The 15990-nt window shown below is 41.0% G+C and overlaps 2 protein-coding genes across 3 annotated transcripts in view; both read right to left on the reverse strand.

Annotated features, from left to right (window-relative positions):
- tmem248 (transmembrane protein 248) overlaps window positions 1-5732 on the reverse strand; it is a 130744-nt gene extending 125012 nt beyond the window's left edge. Inside the window, exon 1 of the mRNA XM_084698144.1 lies at window positions 601-5732. The gene's annotated coding sequence lies outside the window, so the exon portion shown is untranslated. The remainder of the gene's footprint in view (window positions 1-600) is intronic.
- A 5828-nt stretch (window positions 5733-11560) lies between these two features.
- The window catches only part of ncf1 (neutrophil cytosolic factor 1), a 33633-nt gene continuing 29203 nt past the window's right edge, over window positions 11561-15990 (reverse strand). For both annotated transcript variants that reach the window (XM_084698627.1, XM_084698628.1), the window contains 5 exons: window positions 13464-13571; window positions 13135-13252; window positions 12813-12923; window positions 12536-12702; window positions 11561-12171 (listed from right to left, as the gene is read on the reverse strand). In XM_084698627.1, the coding sequence (XP_084554753.1) occupies window positions 12011-12171; window positions 12536-12702; window positions 12813-12923; window positions 13135-13252; window positions 13464-13571 (665 nt within the window). In that variant the 3' untranslated portion in view covers window positions 11561-12010. The remainder of the gene's footprint in view (window positions 12172-12535; window positions 12703-12812; window positions 12924-13134; window positions 13253-13463; window positions 13572-15990) is intronic.

The raw sequence follows: 15990 nt of genomic DNA on the forward strand, positions 1-15990 counted from the left end.
GCCGTTGCTATCCACACTCCACTGATTGTTTGAAAGCAGTTTCTTTTGTAAGGGATAATTAAGCAATAAGCCCCAAGAGGCCGTGGTTTGCGCTGATTTTAGAACAGGTAATGGGAGTTGACCGGCATTCTATACGTTATCCCTCTTATTACACGGCTACTTGCCAACAAATAACTTACAGTGTGTCTTTTTACAATGTATTTGTTACCATTCGTATTGCTGATCAGCAGAGAAATAGTTCGCTTCCCTTGACAGCGGTCAAATATGCATAGTAACGGTCAAAAATTAGAACAATTTTCACCGCAGAACGTTGGGAAGCCTCATTCAAGTGAATGGAGCATTCTACAGCATTAAGAACAGCCGTGTAATAAGACACAATAAAGTTTAGCCATAGCTGTGGCATTGAAGACATTATGTAGCCTACTACACTGCAGTGGGCGAGCAGGCTAACGTCAAAACAGGACGCAGTCTCACTCAAATTCCAAGTTTTACACAAATAACAAACTATGCGGACCGCTGGCTGTCTTTGCAATTGCCATATCTTTAAAACACTGCTGTCCATTAGAATTGACCCTGGTACGAAATTAAGAAAATACTCACCAGACGCAGATCGACAGCTAGTTGACTGAGTATCAACACTGTTGACTTGTTGCTACCGCAATCGTCAGTGGAGACTGACAGGCTCTCACGTAGCAAACAAATCAACGTTTTTACAGCAATCTATATTAAAATCTCACCACCTGGCTGTTTTCACAATAGTCATATCGTCATAACATTTCCGCTCAAATTTCAAAGACTGTTACGACCTAAATCAAAAATGCGAGATTGCAGTTCCACTCAAAATCGCTTTCTCTACAAAGCCAAATGGTTGTGATTTTTTTGGGGTGGTATTTTTCACTCGTAATCCAAGCTCCAATTTGCGAGCTAGAAAAGTCTCCATCACGTTGTAACTAACGTCGTTGCTAACGTGTGTTGACGTGGTGACGTAGCTAGCACGGATTACCCTTCGTTGCCAAAAGGCACTTTGTCGCCATAAAAACGTTGTAACCTCCTAAACTGTGCAACGGAACGTAAATCCCAATACATGCAACTCAATTGGGACCAAGACGAAACTTTTGACACCTAGGTTGTCTATGTGGTCCAAATATTGACTGAGTTTTAGAGGTGGGAAAAGAATAATAATAATATATATGTGAGATAACAATGGTTTGTGCTCGCCGAAGGCAACCACACCTCAATAATAATATATATGTGAGATAACAATGGTTTGTGCTTGCCACACCACAATTATGTGTGTATGTACTTTATTTATAAACCTTGGGTGCGTGTTTGCCTATGTGTGTATCACATGTAATTAGGGTTCCTCCGGTAGGAGGGAACCTATTGTTTTTGATAGTATTCTTCTTATTATTTTTCTTCTCCGTTAAATGGCTCAATAGCTCAAAAAGTCCTGGACCCAATTTTATACAATTTGGCCCAATGATTCAACAGGTCACTCATTACTCCCAGATGGCTAGTGGCCCATGTACGCCCATAGGTGGCACTATAAAACATGCCCAAAGTCTGCGTGATTTTCCCAGCGCCCCATTATTCCAAAATGCCTGAAAATTGGTATACATGCCTTATTCCTCATGGGGAACAAAAAAGCCTCAAAATCCCATAAGGTCCGCCATGATTGATTTTGCTGTACTGTCCAAATTTGGTACAACCTTCAAAACCCTTCTCCTCATGAACCATAGATCCAATCGACTTGAAATTTGTTACAGATACGTAGAATATATGTTTTTATGAAGGGTGAAATTGAATAAGAAATGCAATACAAAATGGCTGAAAGGGGTGTATTTATGTAAATGTCCACATTGCCTTAATGTACAAAAGGCTATAGAGCTACTGTATTTGTGTGTTGTAGGTTACCTGTTAAACAGTAGCTCCGCCCGTTAGTGACGCAAGTGCAGTGCGACTCTTTAGTAGCATGACTAGCATCGAGAGGAGAGTTACGTTGCTGGTTAGAGTTTTATGTTGTGCATGAGCCAAGCGGTGTGCGTCGATGAACGAATTGTAAGTATCTGTATGTGTGTTCATAGATGTATGCTGCTTTTTGTTAGTAGGATTGTTATTACCGAGTTTCGTTATAAATCGTGAAGAGCGGCAGTGTTAAATGTTATAACGGACGCGCTGGTTCAGAAGCTATTGATGCTACGTTGTTTACTGAGGTACGCGAGTCGACAGTTTCGGAGACAGTTTCGGAGCTATGAATGCAGTAGGCTTTGATGTTTAATTGGTCTCTTTAACAAGATGATTTGTGTATTATTCCTTTGTGTATGATATGCATTAGTAATTGTATTCTCTTATTTCTTGTAGACCACACCTTACTTTCACTAATCATTGAAACTCCATAAGTCTGATCGTTTCTGGATCCATTTGTGTTCAAACCGACACCCAAAGGCGAACTCACTCCGACAATACCCCTAAGGTTTACAGTCCCCTTAGCTCTCCCCAACACTTAATATCTTTGTGTCAATAAATCTAATATAATTTTGACTTACGGTTTTTCAAACCTAATAGGGTTCAAGACGACATCACTCTGAAATACCATAAACAATTGCACCTTGGTATGTCTATATATGATTGAATTCAATTGAATTGCTCCACAGCACGCGCTCAAAATTCTCCCAGGCTCATCCTGCTCCTTGACACTAGGGTGACCACCTGTCTCGCTTTGCATTGTGTCGCACAGCATTTTCACCCCTTGTCCCGCACGTCGCATATTGAATAGGCTGTGCGATACAGCGCAAATAGGGAGAAGTGGTCAACTTACTTGACACACGCGCGAGCTTGGCGAGAAGCACACACATCATTTCTGGAAATGGTGTGCTGACCAAGCCCCCACCCTTTGACTTTAGGTCCAGTTTCTTTCGCTTCCAATCGCAGCTTGCCGTTACGAATATATATAATCTTTCGGCGGCCATTGTTGTTTTCAACTGGAATCGCCTGATAGCCGTGTTGGAGGCAGCCACGTTTGGTAAGTCCTATTTTTACACATTTTAAGCTAGAATCAATGATTGGGTTCGTGAAAGTACACTACTCTTGAATTATGGTGAAGGTTTGAGCACTTTGAGATTGTGAGTTTGAAGTGACAGAAAACCAAGCTCGAAAAGTAGTTAGCTTTTTCCCTTTGTGTAATTAGTGAATCATGTAGCATCTCTGCGAATTCATCAAAAAAGTAGAAGAGGGCAGCTTTTAGGAGAACAAGCAACTCGGCTCAGAATTTTGATTTGGCTCGTGAAAGTCTTTGTAATAAGCCTATGCGCCAGGGAGACTGCATAGGCTTAGGCGGCAGCCATGTTTTGGTTGCAACATTTTCATAAGTTCACCATTTCACAGTTTGGTCGACACCAAAAATTTTGAGGAGGGCAGCCTTTAGGAGATGTTGGAATTGTGCTTTTAGCCAGATGCTCTGATTATTTTTGTGATTTGTGGAAATTTGCAAGCAGAGTGAGACTGCGTCCCGAGGGTACATTGTTTTGACTTAGCCTCAGAGACAGACTTGGCTCGCTCACTCACTGGCAGTGTGTAAACGATATCTTAATTCACTAAATTTTAGTCCTAAAACGTCAGGGAGGGCTGCTTTTTGTAGACAAGAGTCTGCTGAAGATAGCCAGTATATAGGATCTTTCAAAACAAGCCTATTTCATTTGTAATTTTCCTGACAAAGCGACCTACGTTAGCCAGGCTAGTTTCACTCGGTCAGCCTATTTAAAGGTCTCTGACAGTCAGAATCACTGTTTACAGGCAAAGGTCGAGCTAGTCTTTGTTCAGATGTGTATATATTGACCAGTTTAGAGCTAAATACTCTTGCCAGAGCCTGGAATCGAGCCAAATGTTTTGAGTGACTTTGCATGGCCGGGTCTCCATCAGGTCAACACATTTGGATTCAAGTTCAAGTAATGCCACTGCATTTCACAGTCAAAACTGTGATTTATGTCAAGTGTAGATGTAAAAAGCTTCATTTTTCACACCTGACACGGATTCTTTCTTCACTTTTACAGGTCTGGAGGGTCATGCAGAGGCCTGTTCAACAGAGTTCAAAAGAGGATGCTGAGAGAAAAACAGATCCCTTGCTGGACTACCCCCCTCTAGCTGGACAGCTTCTCTTCAGCCCTGACCCCAGGACAGCTTCATCCAGCTGGCCTGCCCTGACTGCCTGCCTGCAGGCCCTGCTTGCCCCTGTCTGCCAGCCTTCCAGAGACAGACAGGGACATTTAAGGGAAATTGATGAAAAAGGACAAACCAGCATTTTTTACTTTGATTAAAGTCTAAATGTTTAATCCGTTCCGTGTCCCAGCATGCCAAGCTGCTGACTTTTAGTGTCTTAAGTAATGAAACCATTTCAAGTGATAGACTTTTGACCTGAATCCAATAATTAGTCATCTGAATAAAAACCACTCAAGAGAAGTACTGCTTCTTGGATGATTTGTGCTCCACATCAGTTCATCTCACACATCTGCCTTTGTTTCCATGGGGTTCATGGAATTGCTAGTTTCTGCTCCATCATTATGTAATAACATTTTTTAAATATATATTTCTTTTGATTTGTTTTTCCATCGTAAATGTTGTCTTTAATTTCAATTGGAAGTGGTATTAAGGTCTTAAAATGTCTTAAAACGAACTTGTTTACACCTGTAGACACCCTGTGAAGCCCCCACCCCCCACTCCAGAGACAGTTGGTGACAGAGAGGTGCAGACATTAAGTTAAACATAGTTATGCCTTAAGAGTAGAGTAAAAAATAAAGACTAAATGTGGATGTAAATGGATGTTGAAACTTAGTTCTCTGAGTTGGTGCATGTCAGTATAGGCAAAGGTTGTCTTTTAAACCTCTAGGTTTCAAAAATAATTCAGATTTGATTGGAACTCTCTCTTTTATACATTTATAGTTGGATTTTACATTTAACAGTCATTTAATTCATTAAGCAAGTTGTTAAACTCAAACAACCATAACACAGTACATTTGGCATACAAAGCTGCAGTCAGATTTGGCAAAATAGTTAGCTTGGATGTTATCTTGACATTTACATGGGGCCTTGAGGATGACGCGCACGCAGCTTCAAGGCAGAAAGACGCGTTCCATTTCAGGAGACTCCGAGACCTTAGCGCGTCACTAGCATCTCGTCATATCACGCAGTCGGAGCACAGCTAGATCATCAGCGTTAGCGCTCTTGGGTACCCAGTATGCAGTGCAGCATGTCATAAAACACCAAGACTTAAGACTTAGGAAAATAATTTGGTTACAACAGCTATGCAAGGGATTTCAGTTGTTGCGTTCGTTCAGTTAGATGCTCGTAATATTGTTATTTGGTAGTTAAAATAATCTTGTTGATCACCCTGAGAGTGCATATTGTGTGGTTTAGTAGGAAGTGAGACTCGGCTATACTACATCAATATCTTCAAGGAGTTGTGCCATAAACCGTTTGCCAATGAGGCTATTCTTTATGTAAGTTGACTGTGGTTCTGGAAAACGGTCCTCGAGCCATCTTTGAGAAATTCTGGAAACAGTGTTGCGTGCAATGTGTTTTGACTGTGGGAAGCATTTTTTGATCGTCATCTAAATTTCATGCTTCCGCTACAGCATTTCTGCTTTGGCGTGACTTGCGCTGGGAGGGAGGTAAACGGCATGTATTGGGATAGTGTGCGGGCAGGTGTATTTTTATATAGGGTGAAATGGAATGAGAAATGTAACACAAAATGTCTGAAATGTGTGTATTTATGTAAATGTACCCATTGCCTCAATATATTTGTGTCAATAAATCAAATATCATTTTGACTGATGGTTTTCAAACCTTATTGGGTTCAAGATGACATCACTCTGAAATACAATCAACAATTTCACCTTGGTATGTCAAAAGATGATTGAATTTGAGTAGTTTAAACTTTGGCTGAAATGTAACAACTCTTACCACAGAAGAAACAGCTTACTTTTTTATACTGTAACTGAACATGACAATATTCAACACTGAGAATAACTCAATGAACAGGGACAGTGACCTGCAAAGTACAAGGTTGTATGTTTGAATCCAGCCGCAGTCTTTTAGCCTGTCTTAAATTTGAATATCCGTTTAGTTAAACAGGATGACATCATTATGAAATACAATGTGCAATTTTATGCAGTTCCACTTTGAAATGTCAACCGCTTCTTAACCTTTGTCCCAAAGCTAACACTTTTTACTCTTACATTCTCAACAGTTGGTGTGTAGCAGAGAGGGTAGAGAGGCTACCTTATGCTCATGAGTTCAAATCCCCATTCAGCCTATTGTAGTTGGCCCAACATGAAGTAGTTTTGCTCTCTTGTTGTCCAACTCTTGACCTTCTAGAATGTAATTTTGTATAATATTTTGCTATTTTGAGGAGGAACCCGCATCGCTGCTTGCAGCTATATTTTTAAAATTGTAATTAAAAAATCTAGATGTTACATTACATTTAGCAGACGCTCTTATCCAGAGCGACATACAGTAAAGTACGAGGCAAGTAGGGTGAAGTGCCTTGCCCAAGGACACAGTCATTTTTTACAACCGGGAATCAAACTAACAACTAACTAACATCTAGATGTTACAAATAAAGTAAACCTGTTACTGTATATTGTTACTGTTATAGTTCCGTTGCTGTATATTGTTACTGTTATAGTTTCTGTTACTAGTTGGAGACAACAGGAGACTGGTTGATTTTCATCCTTATTCATATAAGTATAACTTATTTTAGAGTTCTTTCCCCTGGAACAGATTTCATGTTCCAACCGAGGGAGACTGTCGCTGTCTTGGTGTGTGGGGCTGCATCAAATACCCCTTTTTGCTCTGTTAAATTGCTGCACTAGTTCACACTTGAGTGTTGGGGATCTCATTCTATTATGACTGCAACTGTCCCTGTGCTGCTCTCCCTTCTCTGTCCCCCCCCCACACACATCCCTTATGGTGTGGGGAGTTTGAGCTGTCAGCACCTGCCTGGTCGTCGGTATGCCAACGCTGGACCTGGTCGTCAACCGGAAACCAGTCTCCATGACGGCCAACAGCGAGTCTCCCGGTCCTGTCCTTCATCTATAAAGTTCAACAATGGATTTTGGTGTTTTTCAAAACCCATTGACACTGTATGACTATGTTTAGCCTGTGTTCTGCTCCTCTCTCACCAACCGTCTCTGGAGGAGGGGATCCCTCTCTGGGGATCTTCAATTTTTTCTCCTGTTTTCTACATTTGATTTGCCCTTCTCGATCTGAGACAGGATTTCACGGTTTTACCCAAAAGAGATGGTGTTGGAGCCATTGGGATTTTAGTCCAGAAATCCTGAATGAAATATGTACAGTTCATAAAGAACTGAAGGTTGTTATCAATCTGTATTCATTGTGTGCATGATTACCGTTATTGAAGTGCCCTACTCATTAACTCTTTCACGTTGGGTTCTGTTGAGTAACATACGAAAAAAACATCTGTTTGTATTACATTCAAACGTTTATTTTGCCAAATGTTTTTGCTTTACTCCCCTTAAAACTACATATCCCTTACAAGGTTTTTTTAGTTATCACCTGAGCATCATGTTAAAATAATGATGTTCTGTACACCACACATATTTTGGTTACATTAGTTAGGGTTGTTCACACACTAGCATATTTTTGTTAAAATCATGGCACATTATATTCAGTGTCTTGTGCTGGCTATATCTCAGTGCTATTTCTATATATCCTATTCCATATATTATTTTCTATACTCATTATATTGGCTTAACATTCAATGTTAATGGTTTTGATGGTGTGTTCGATGCCAATAATCATTCCCTGAGGTGGTTTGGAGGTTATTAACCCCCAGAGGGTCGTGGCGGGCTGATTATTGTGTGGCAGTGTATTAAGGATAGATGGAGTCACCTTTAACCTTTAAAGTTAGGAAAAGGCCTGTTTGAGCGGGAAGGAATGTAACTCAGACATGAAAATCCCTCACCTTTCGGCCGTTTTGAAACCAAAACAGGTGACCTGTTTTGGTTTCAAAGAGAAATTGTTTTGTGGGGGGGGGGGGGGGGGTATTCATATTCAGTGAACTGCGAACAGGTGCGCGTGTCAGAAGGGAGCGCGAGTGCATGGAAATATTAATGCGAAGGGCCTTGCATCACCATTGCAAATCACCATCAGAGGCTGAAAGCACCTGGCCTCTGTGAATGATGGTTTCAATCATTTTGATATTTTCTGGTATATCTAAGTTAAGTTACCCAGGAGCTCTGTTGACATAGATTTAGCTAACGTTAGCTACAGCTTGATGAATTGAGTCATTGAACACAGCAGGAGAGAACGCAACGTTAGCCAGCTAGCTACATTTCGGTGGAAAATTCCAAATGAACGTATGTGCCGCCTACACACAACAGTGACACCAACAGATGGAAAGCTAATTTGAGACAATATAAAGATGGAAAGAAACGTAAACGTAATTACCTTCACTAGATGTTTTACAAATTGGAAAAATGGCTGTTTGTTTGTTTCAAGCTCCAAAAACGATTTTTCGCTCAAATCAGCCCAGAAAATTCGCTTGCACGCTATGTGCTTGCATTAACCATGGAAGTCCCTAACTAGCATCACATCAGGCACAGTATTTGCACGCATTAGCAGGGCGCTCGCTGTGGTGGCGTATATGGGACCGGTTCTGGTGGGCCGGTCTGGATCAAAGCCCAAGGCCTATTTTTACTCCTAGTCTGTCCCTGCCGTTCTATCAATAAGAAGACCTGCCAACCTGTACGCAATTTGTGTAGCGGATACGCATTTTGACTTCAAAGTACGTTGGTACTTGTATTGGCTGTCAATCATGATGGAAGAGTAGACAAGTTAAGTTGCAGCATGTCCACCATCTCTTGTGGGGGTTATGCATCAAGCCATTTGTGGTGCCCTTACCACATTGTGCCTCATATACTGTAAATGTTAGACCCAGTGACAGGCTGGCATCTAATGGCTTGCATAATACTTAGTATGGAGGCCATAATCATTTTTGACTCATGGCTTTTCTCCAGCTCTCCCCAGGTTGGCAAAAAAGTATCTCAAAATGCATCAGATTGATGCTTTAAAATATGGAATATTTAAAATTTTCTTATGGGGGAGCATGCACCCGGACACCATTAGAGGGGTAATATCCTTCTCACCTTTTTCACCCCTGACCCGTTTTCATGCCTGGTAACTACAGACATTATGTCTGCCTTGTAAGGCTGGAGGGGGGCCGAGAGTGTGAGGCTAGGCTGTTTGATACAGAGGATCTCTTCTGTGTGTGCGTATCTTGGTTTGTGGAACATTGCTGATAGCTTAGTTTGGAAGAGACGAGGGAGCAGGGGTTGCTATGGATGCTGAGTGTTTCCAGCTGTTCTCAGTAGAAACTATGGAGCTACTAACTCCCAAGGGTGGGAGCAGGATGCGTGCATGTCAGAGTAACTTAAGTGTTTCTACCTTTTCTTTACTAATATTATTGGTGGCCAAGCCGCGAAGCCACTTAAGTGTTTCTACCTTTTCTTTACTAATATTAATGGTGGCCAAGCCGCGAAGCCACTTAAGTGTTTCTACCTTTTCTTACTATTATTGGTGGCCAAGCCGCGAAGCCACTTAAGTGTTTCTACCTTTTCTTACTATTATTAGGATTCCTCCCTAAGGAGGAAAACTATTGTTATTGTTAGTTTTATTATTAGGATTCCTATTAGATAGAAACCTATTAGAAACCTATAGAAACCTATTATTATTGTTCGTTTTAGTACCTTTAGTCTTCCCCAGAATTGGCACACATCATCATCAGAGCAACCCTCACTAAAATTATGAAAGGATATTTGATTTTCAAAACCGTTTGTCCGCTACAGCCAATCAAAATCCTCAACAAAGCAACCAAACAGGAAATTGGATCAAATCTCGGCAAATCTTTGAGATGTCAACACCAGACTTGGTAGGATGACTCGGAACCCTCTTCTGAGGATGTCCACACAATTTGGTGTCATGTGATCACAGGGCATGGCCGCAGGAAGCAAAAATGTGTTTTGGCCAATAAGTATTTTTTTTTTTACTTTATTAAGTGATTCCTTTGTCTCATGATATCTTGGGACATCCCGTGTGTGAGTCATAATCATTTGTGATAATAGCCAAATTGATGCGGCCGCCATTTTGAATTCATTGAAAAACGTTTTTTCTGTACACCTACACATGTTGTCCAATCTTCACCAAATTTGGCCGATATTATCTTCAGACCAAGCCGCACAAAAGCTATCACATGGTTTTTTGATTTCGAAACCGCTTGCCCAGTACAAGCAACCGAAATGCCGTTAAGCCAGCAAACAGGAAGTTGGGTCGTATTTCAGCAAATCTTTGATGGATTCACACCAAACTTGCTGCGTGTACTCGTTACTCTCTTCTGAGGATGTCTAAAATGTTTTCTGGATCATTTGTCTGCTTGGCCACCTCATTGCTGTTTGCAGCTATATTTGGATTTGATCAGATTTGGTATCTCATTGGAAAGTCTGCAGAATGGATTTTTCAATGGATGACAATTTGTGAAGAATATACATTTATTTAATGGTTCGCAATGTTTGGAGGAATCCGCCATTGCTGCTTGCAGCTATATTTATTAGGATTCCTCCGTAAGGAATAGCAGTCCGTGAGCCTGAGCAGGCTCACAGAGCTGCGGAGGCAAGGGGTAAATGTATGCTTATACCATTTGCAACAAAAGGCTCACTGAATCAAGCACCTTGAAAGTTTATGAAAGAAAACATACTCGTAAAGGTCACCAGAAACACACCAGATTGCTGACTTTTGCATGTTCTGATTACAACTTGCTTTTTTACATGAAACCATGGTACGTCAAAGATGTCACACTAGTCTCACCTGTTGTCTGCATGGTCTCCAGCTAAACTCAGAAAGGGAACTTAAACCAAACAAACCGCAAGGCTCACTGAAAGTGATGACTGGATGCCCTGAAGTTAAAACCAGCACTTTATACAGAAAGCATCTATTTTTCTACTTGCAAAGAGAACATTAAATGGTCTTGTATTATGCCATTTTAATTCAGTATTAGTATTCAGTTTTTGATTGCATTTAACATTATGAAAATGTAGTGCTCATTTGGTATCTTATGGGCTAGATTTGAAATGAAGTACTTTGATTAAGTAAATGTTTTTGAAGGCCACTAGCTGATGTAACTGGATTGCAGTGTTGCCAAGGGTGCAGTAGGGGGCTCTTGTCTGCATACACAATGTTTTGTCTAGTTTGAGTACAGCATTTAACTTTCTTTTTTTTACACCACTAAATCTTCTCTTTTTGATGGTTCACGGCCTTTAGGCATTGTAGTTTGTTCGCTTATTAAAATAAGCAGTGCTCATAATGTTCACAATTTTTATTAGGATAGTTTAAGAATAGCACAGTAGGAAAAGCTGTGGTGAATTACTTGGTGCAGAATATGTTTTGAGACCTTAAATATAATTTAGGTTTTCATTTATCAAGCATTTATATATATGTAATGTGTTACAACATACAACAGTGTATGTTATTACAGACAGAAGGAAATGGCAAGAACATTGGTATGCCCCCTTTATTGAGATTTTATAAGTGACCTTAAGGGAGATTCACCAAGTCCAGAGCGAGCCTTTCCACTTTAATGTATTTCATTTATTATGTTGTCTGTTGTATTGTTTTAGGCTAATTCCTCCTTGACAGATGGGGGTTACCACATTTATAAATTTTTTAATAATATTTTTTATATTAGGCTTTTACAAGAAGTAACTTGCAGATAATCATTGTTGAAACTATTAAATTCTTTGTCATATCGCAAAATTATTGATCACATTCAGAAAGTGTAAAGGGTAAAATTACACATGTATACACTTTCAACAGTGGAATAATAATTAAAAAAATATTCGCACTATACATTTCCACAAAAGCATGGCCTAAGGACATGATTTTTCTTTCTACATTTATTAAGATCGCTTAATTCTACATGAAATACAGTGCAGCTAAGCTCAGTTCATTTTGACTCTGTGCTGGACTTGCGAACGCTGACTTTCATGCGGGTGTTCTCAGTACAGCGCTCCATGATAAGTTCAGGACTGGGCCGAGGGGGAACTCTGGGAGATGTATTCTTCTCCATGTCCACATTGCTGGAGTTTGCTGACTTAGGGATGTTGTCTGGAACATGTCAAACTTAGCATTAGGAAGGATTTATTTTGCAAATATATTAAAAGAAAAATGGCCCTGGTGAGAAAGGTTATGATCTTTTACATGATTTTCCAATTCCAAATTGTAAGCTTAACCACAGTGCATAAGAGTAAAATCTAGGAGAGTTGTACTCTTGATTTTAGAGATAGTGTAGCTGTAGGCTTGGTGCATGAAAGAAAAGGTCATACATACAATCTTATTAACAAAGGCCTAAACATATCTTACATCTCAATACCTTACAGAAGTCTTACGGTAGTGTTTTTAGCACTGATTGCAAGAAGGACAACACTTGCTGTATAAATACAGTTATTAAAATAAGGCCCTTGCTCCCTACCTTCATTCTTTTTTTCTTGCAGAGGGGCTCCAGTGGAAGACATGGGAGACTTCCTGGGTTGGCTTCCTCTCTGCTGGAGGAAGCGTCTGCTGTTTTTGCGGTATGTGTCCTGACTGATACGCCTAGCACTCTTGCCATGAATACTCTTTGCGTTGTAAATGGAAGACCTGGAAGCAGAGAAGACATAGTCTGACTATGGTGGGTACAAAACCAACATAGCTCATTCTATTTAAAAATATAACTTTTTGGATGGTTTAATGTGGTTTAATATACTTACCGTCGAGGAGGAGGAGTCTGTCTCTGGGTTTTGTTCAGGTCAGAGACGTCCCTCTTCTCTCCAGTGGGGTGGAGGAACATGGAAGGAAAGTGCCCTGTCTCGTCTTCCTTCCTGCCCAAGACATTAAACAAATACTTTGTTAGAAGTGTTGAATCACTGGTACTTCAATTATACAGTAAAGTACATAAAATCACTAAATCAAAGACAAGAGACCTCTAAAATTAAATTATGATAAAAGAATGTATTCATTTAGTAGATACTTTAATCCAAAGCAGCAATAAGAGGGTGAATTCAACCTGGAAAAAACTGTCAGCTTTCATACCTGACCACCCACCAACCATCTAGCAGCTTGTGAATAACCTCTACAGTCTCCCCTGCCTCTAAAGTGAGCTCATCATCCTCCACGGCCGTGTAGGCTTTTGTAGTGATGTGTATTTCTCCTATGGGGATGTAGTTTTAATGGTAAATTGTTAGACCTATAAAAAAATGCTGTGATTTCTAAATTACATTGCAATAATTGTATGACATTTGTTTTCATGTTTACAATTTTTTTTTTTTTTTTCAAAACCAGTATTAGATTATTTCAAAAGAAACTGAAGCAATAGCTTTGCAGAGGCTGTGAAAGTTCTCGGATTAACAGTGGGGACTTGCCAGCATAATTGGGCTCTTGCTCCTCAGACTCCTCTGGTGTGTCCAGTGGTTCCAGGTAGGTAGCAGGAACCCAGCCCCGCTTGAACTCACACTGACAGAACCACCAACCTGTGCTCAAAGAGAAAAAGGTCAAAATATGAAGCAACACCATTGCTCAAAAGTTTAATCCTTTTTCTCTTAAACCTGAGCATAATATTATGGTGCACCCCTTTATACTTTCATAACAACCTTGACACCAGGGGCCCGTTCTCCATACGTCGCTAACTCAGTTAGTTGGATTTGATTGTTGACGATTTGTCATTATCTTGGATTGTTCGGTTCTTTGAAGCTCATCCTGGACTTGTCATAGCAATGGGTCCGTAAGCTTAAAACTGCTCGGGAGCAGGTTTATTTTATGTAAACACGATTAGATTGAGGCTTTATAAGCACAGGTGATACAGGAAGTCTGTCACAGCCATAGATATAAATAAAGGCTAGACGTCTCGTCGGCGTTACCGACCAACGGAGTCAAACGTCCGTACATGGCGGCCAACTTGCTACAGTCAACTTGCTAGCCCATAATATTGTGTTGGTGCTACATGTACTTTTTTTTAAACTTAATTTTCAACCGATTTTGAAATGGTTTGGTTTGTTATTAACGTCAGAAATGTAGTTATGCCACTGCATGCTTCTATTCTATATTAAAAAAATATATATTAATAAGTATTCAGTGACATAACTACATCTCTGACGTTGATAAAAAATATTAACCGTTCAAAATCGGTTGAAAATTGAGCAAGTTATGGTAATTTAAAAAGCACATGTAGCACCAACTCAATGATATGGGTGAGCAAGTTGACTGTAGCAAGATGGCCGCTATATGCGGACGTTCTAGACTCCGCCGTAAGACATCTAGCCTTTATATACATCTATGGTCACAGCCATGTCTTCTCCGTTTTAACTACAGAAACCTGTTGCGGAAGGTGCAAGAATAATTAGCAGAATTTAACATAAAACCAAATTAATTGTTCATTGCGTATAGATAGACTAGATCCTTAAGCACAGCGCGATATGCTAGTAGCCTATACTTTTTGAGAGATAGCCTATCGTTTTATTGTGAGGGTGTCATCGGGTGTCGGGTCGTGGGGGGAGCAACCTAAGCAGGAAGGCCCAGACTTCCCTCTCCCCGGCCACTTCCACCAGCTCTTCCTGGGGGATCCCGAGGCGTTCCCAGGCCAACCGAGAGACATAGTCCCTCTAGCATGTCCTGGGTCTTCCCCGGGGCCTCTTCCCAGTGGGACGTGCCCAGAACACCTCACCAGGGAGGCGTCCAGGAGGCATCCTGATCAGATGCCCGAGCCACCTCAGCTGGCTCCTCTCGACGCGGAGGAGCAGCGGTTCTACTCTGAGCCCCTCCCGGATGACCGAGCTTCTCGGCCTATCTCTAAGGGAGAGCCCGGACACCCTGCGGAGAAAGCTCATTTCGGCCGCTTGTATTCGCGATCTCACTACCCATAGTTCGTGACCATAGGTGAGGGTAGGAAAGTAGATTGACTGGTAAATAGAGAGCTTCGCCTTTCGACTCAGCTCCTTCTTCACCACGACGGACCGATGCAGAGCCCGCATCACTGCGGACGCCGCACCGATCCGCCTGTCGATCTCACGCTCCATTCTTCCCTCACTTGTGAACAAGACCCCGAGATACTTGAACTCCTCCGCTTTGGTCAAGATCTCCTCCCCGACCCGGAGATGGCACTCCACCCTTTTCCGGTCGACAACCATGGCCTCAGATTTGGAGGTGCTGATTTGCATCCCAGCCGCTTCACATTCGGTTGCGAACCACTCCAGTGAGAGCTGAAGGGTGTCATTTACATCATACATTTGTTGAAACCACATTATATGACATTAAAGATGATAAACAAAGTATGAAAAAAAAAAAATACATAGGCCTAGCTTACTGTAATAAGCGATAAAACATCTAACGTGGTCACTACTCTACATTTAATTTGGTCTGCTACTTTTTGCCAGCCCTTGTTAGACTTTGAGGTGTTCCTTGGAGTTCTGATAAAATCTTCAAATTCTGAATAACCTTCGAGCAAGCTTTTGCTCTGTTGCGGAAAAAAAGGGATGCTCCTTTTGGCCACGGTGAGCAGCCATAGACTTATGTGAGCAGCCAATAGTAGCGTTGCTGATCAAGATTTCTACTATCGATACATACCACCTTTTAGACCAACGCATAACTCAGTCCAGCTATACTAACATACCTGCAAATTCTGAAAGGCTGAAAAAGGTGACACCTTTTATACACACACTTTTTTATTTTTATACACACATACATTTTCTCCAACATTGTAGGTAGGCTACTGCAACACATTTTGCTGTTCTTACGTTAGCTGACAAGCTGACTAGTCAACAAGCTGACTACTGTAGCCTTTTCAAAGAAGACGCTGCAGTTCACTTGATTGTGATTGGCCAAAAGACTCGCCTGATGTATCACCAAAGATGCTTTATTGTTAAGACGACCGCAGTAGGTTTTTGAAACTCCCGT

This window comes from Hypomesus nipponensis, chromosome 5 (assembly GCF_054491055.1).
Source record: "Hypomesus nipponensis isolate SF chromosome 5, ASM5449105v1, whole genome shotgun sequence".
NCBI lineage: Eukaryota > Metazoa > Chordata > Actinopteri > Osmeriformes > Osmeridae > Hypomesus > Hypomesus nipponensis.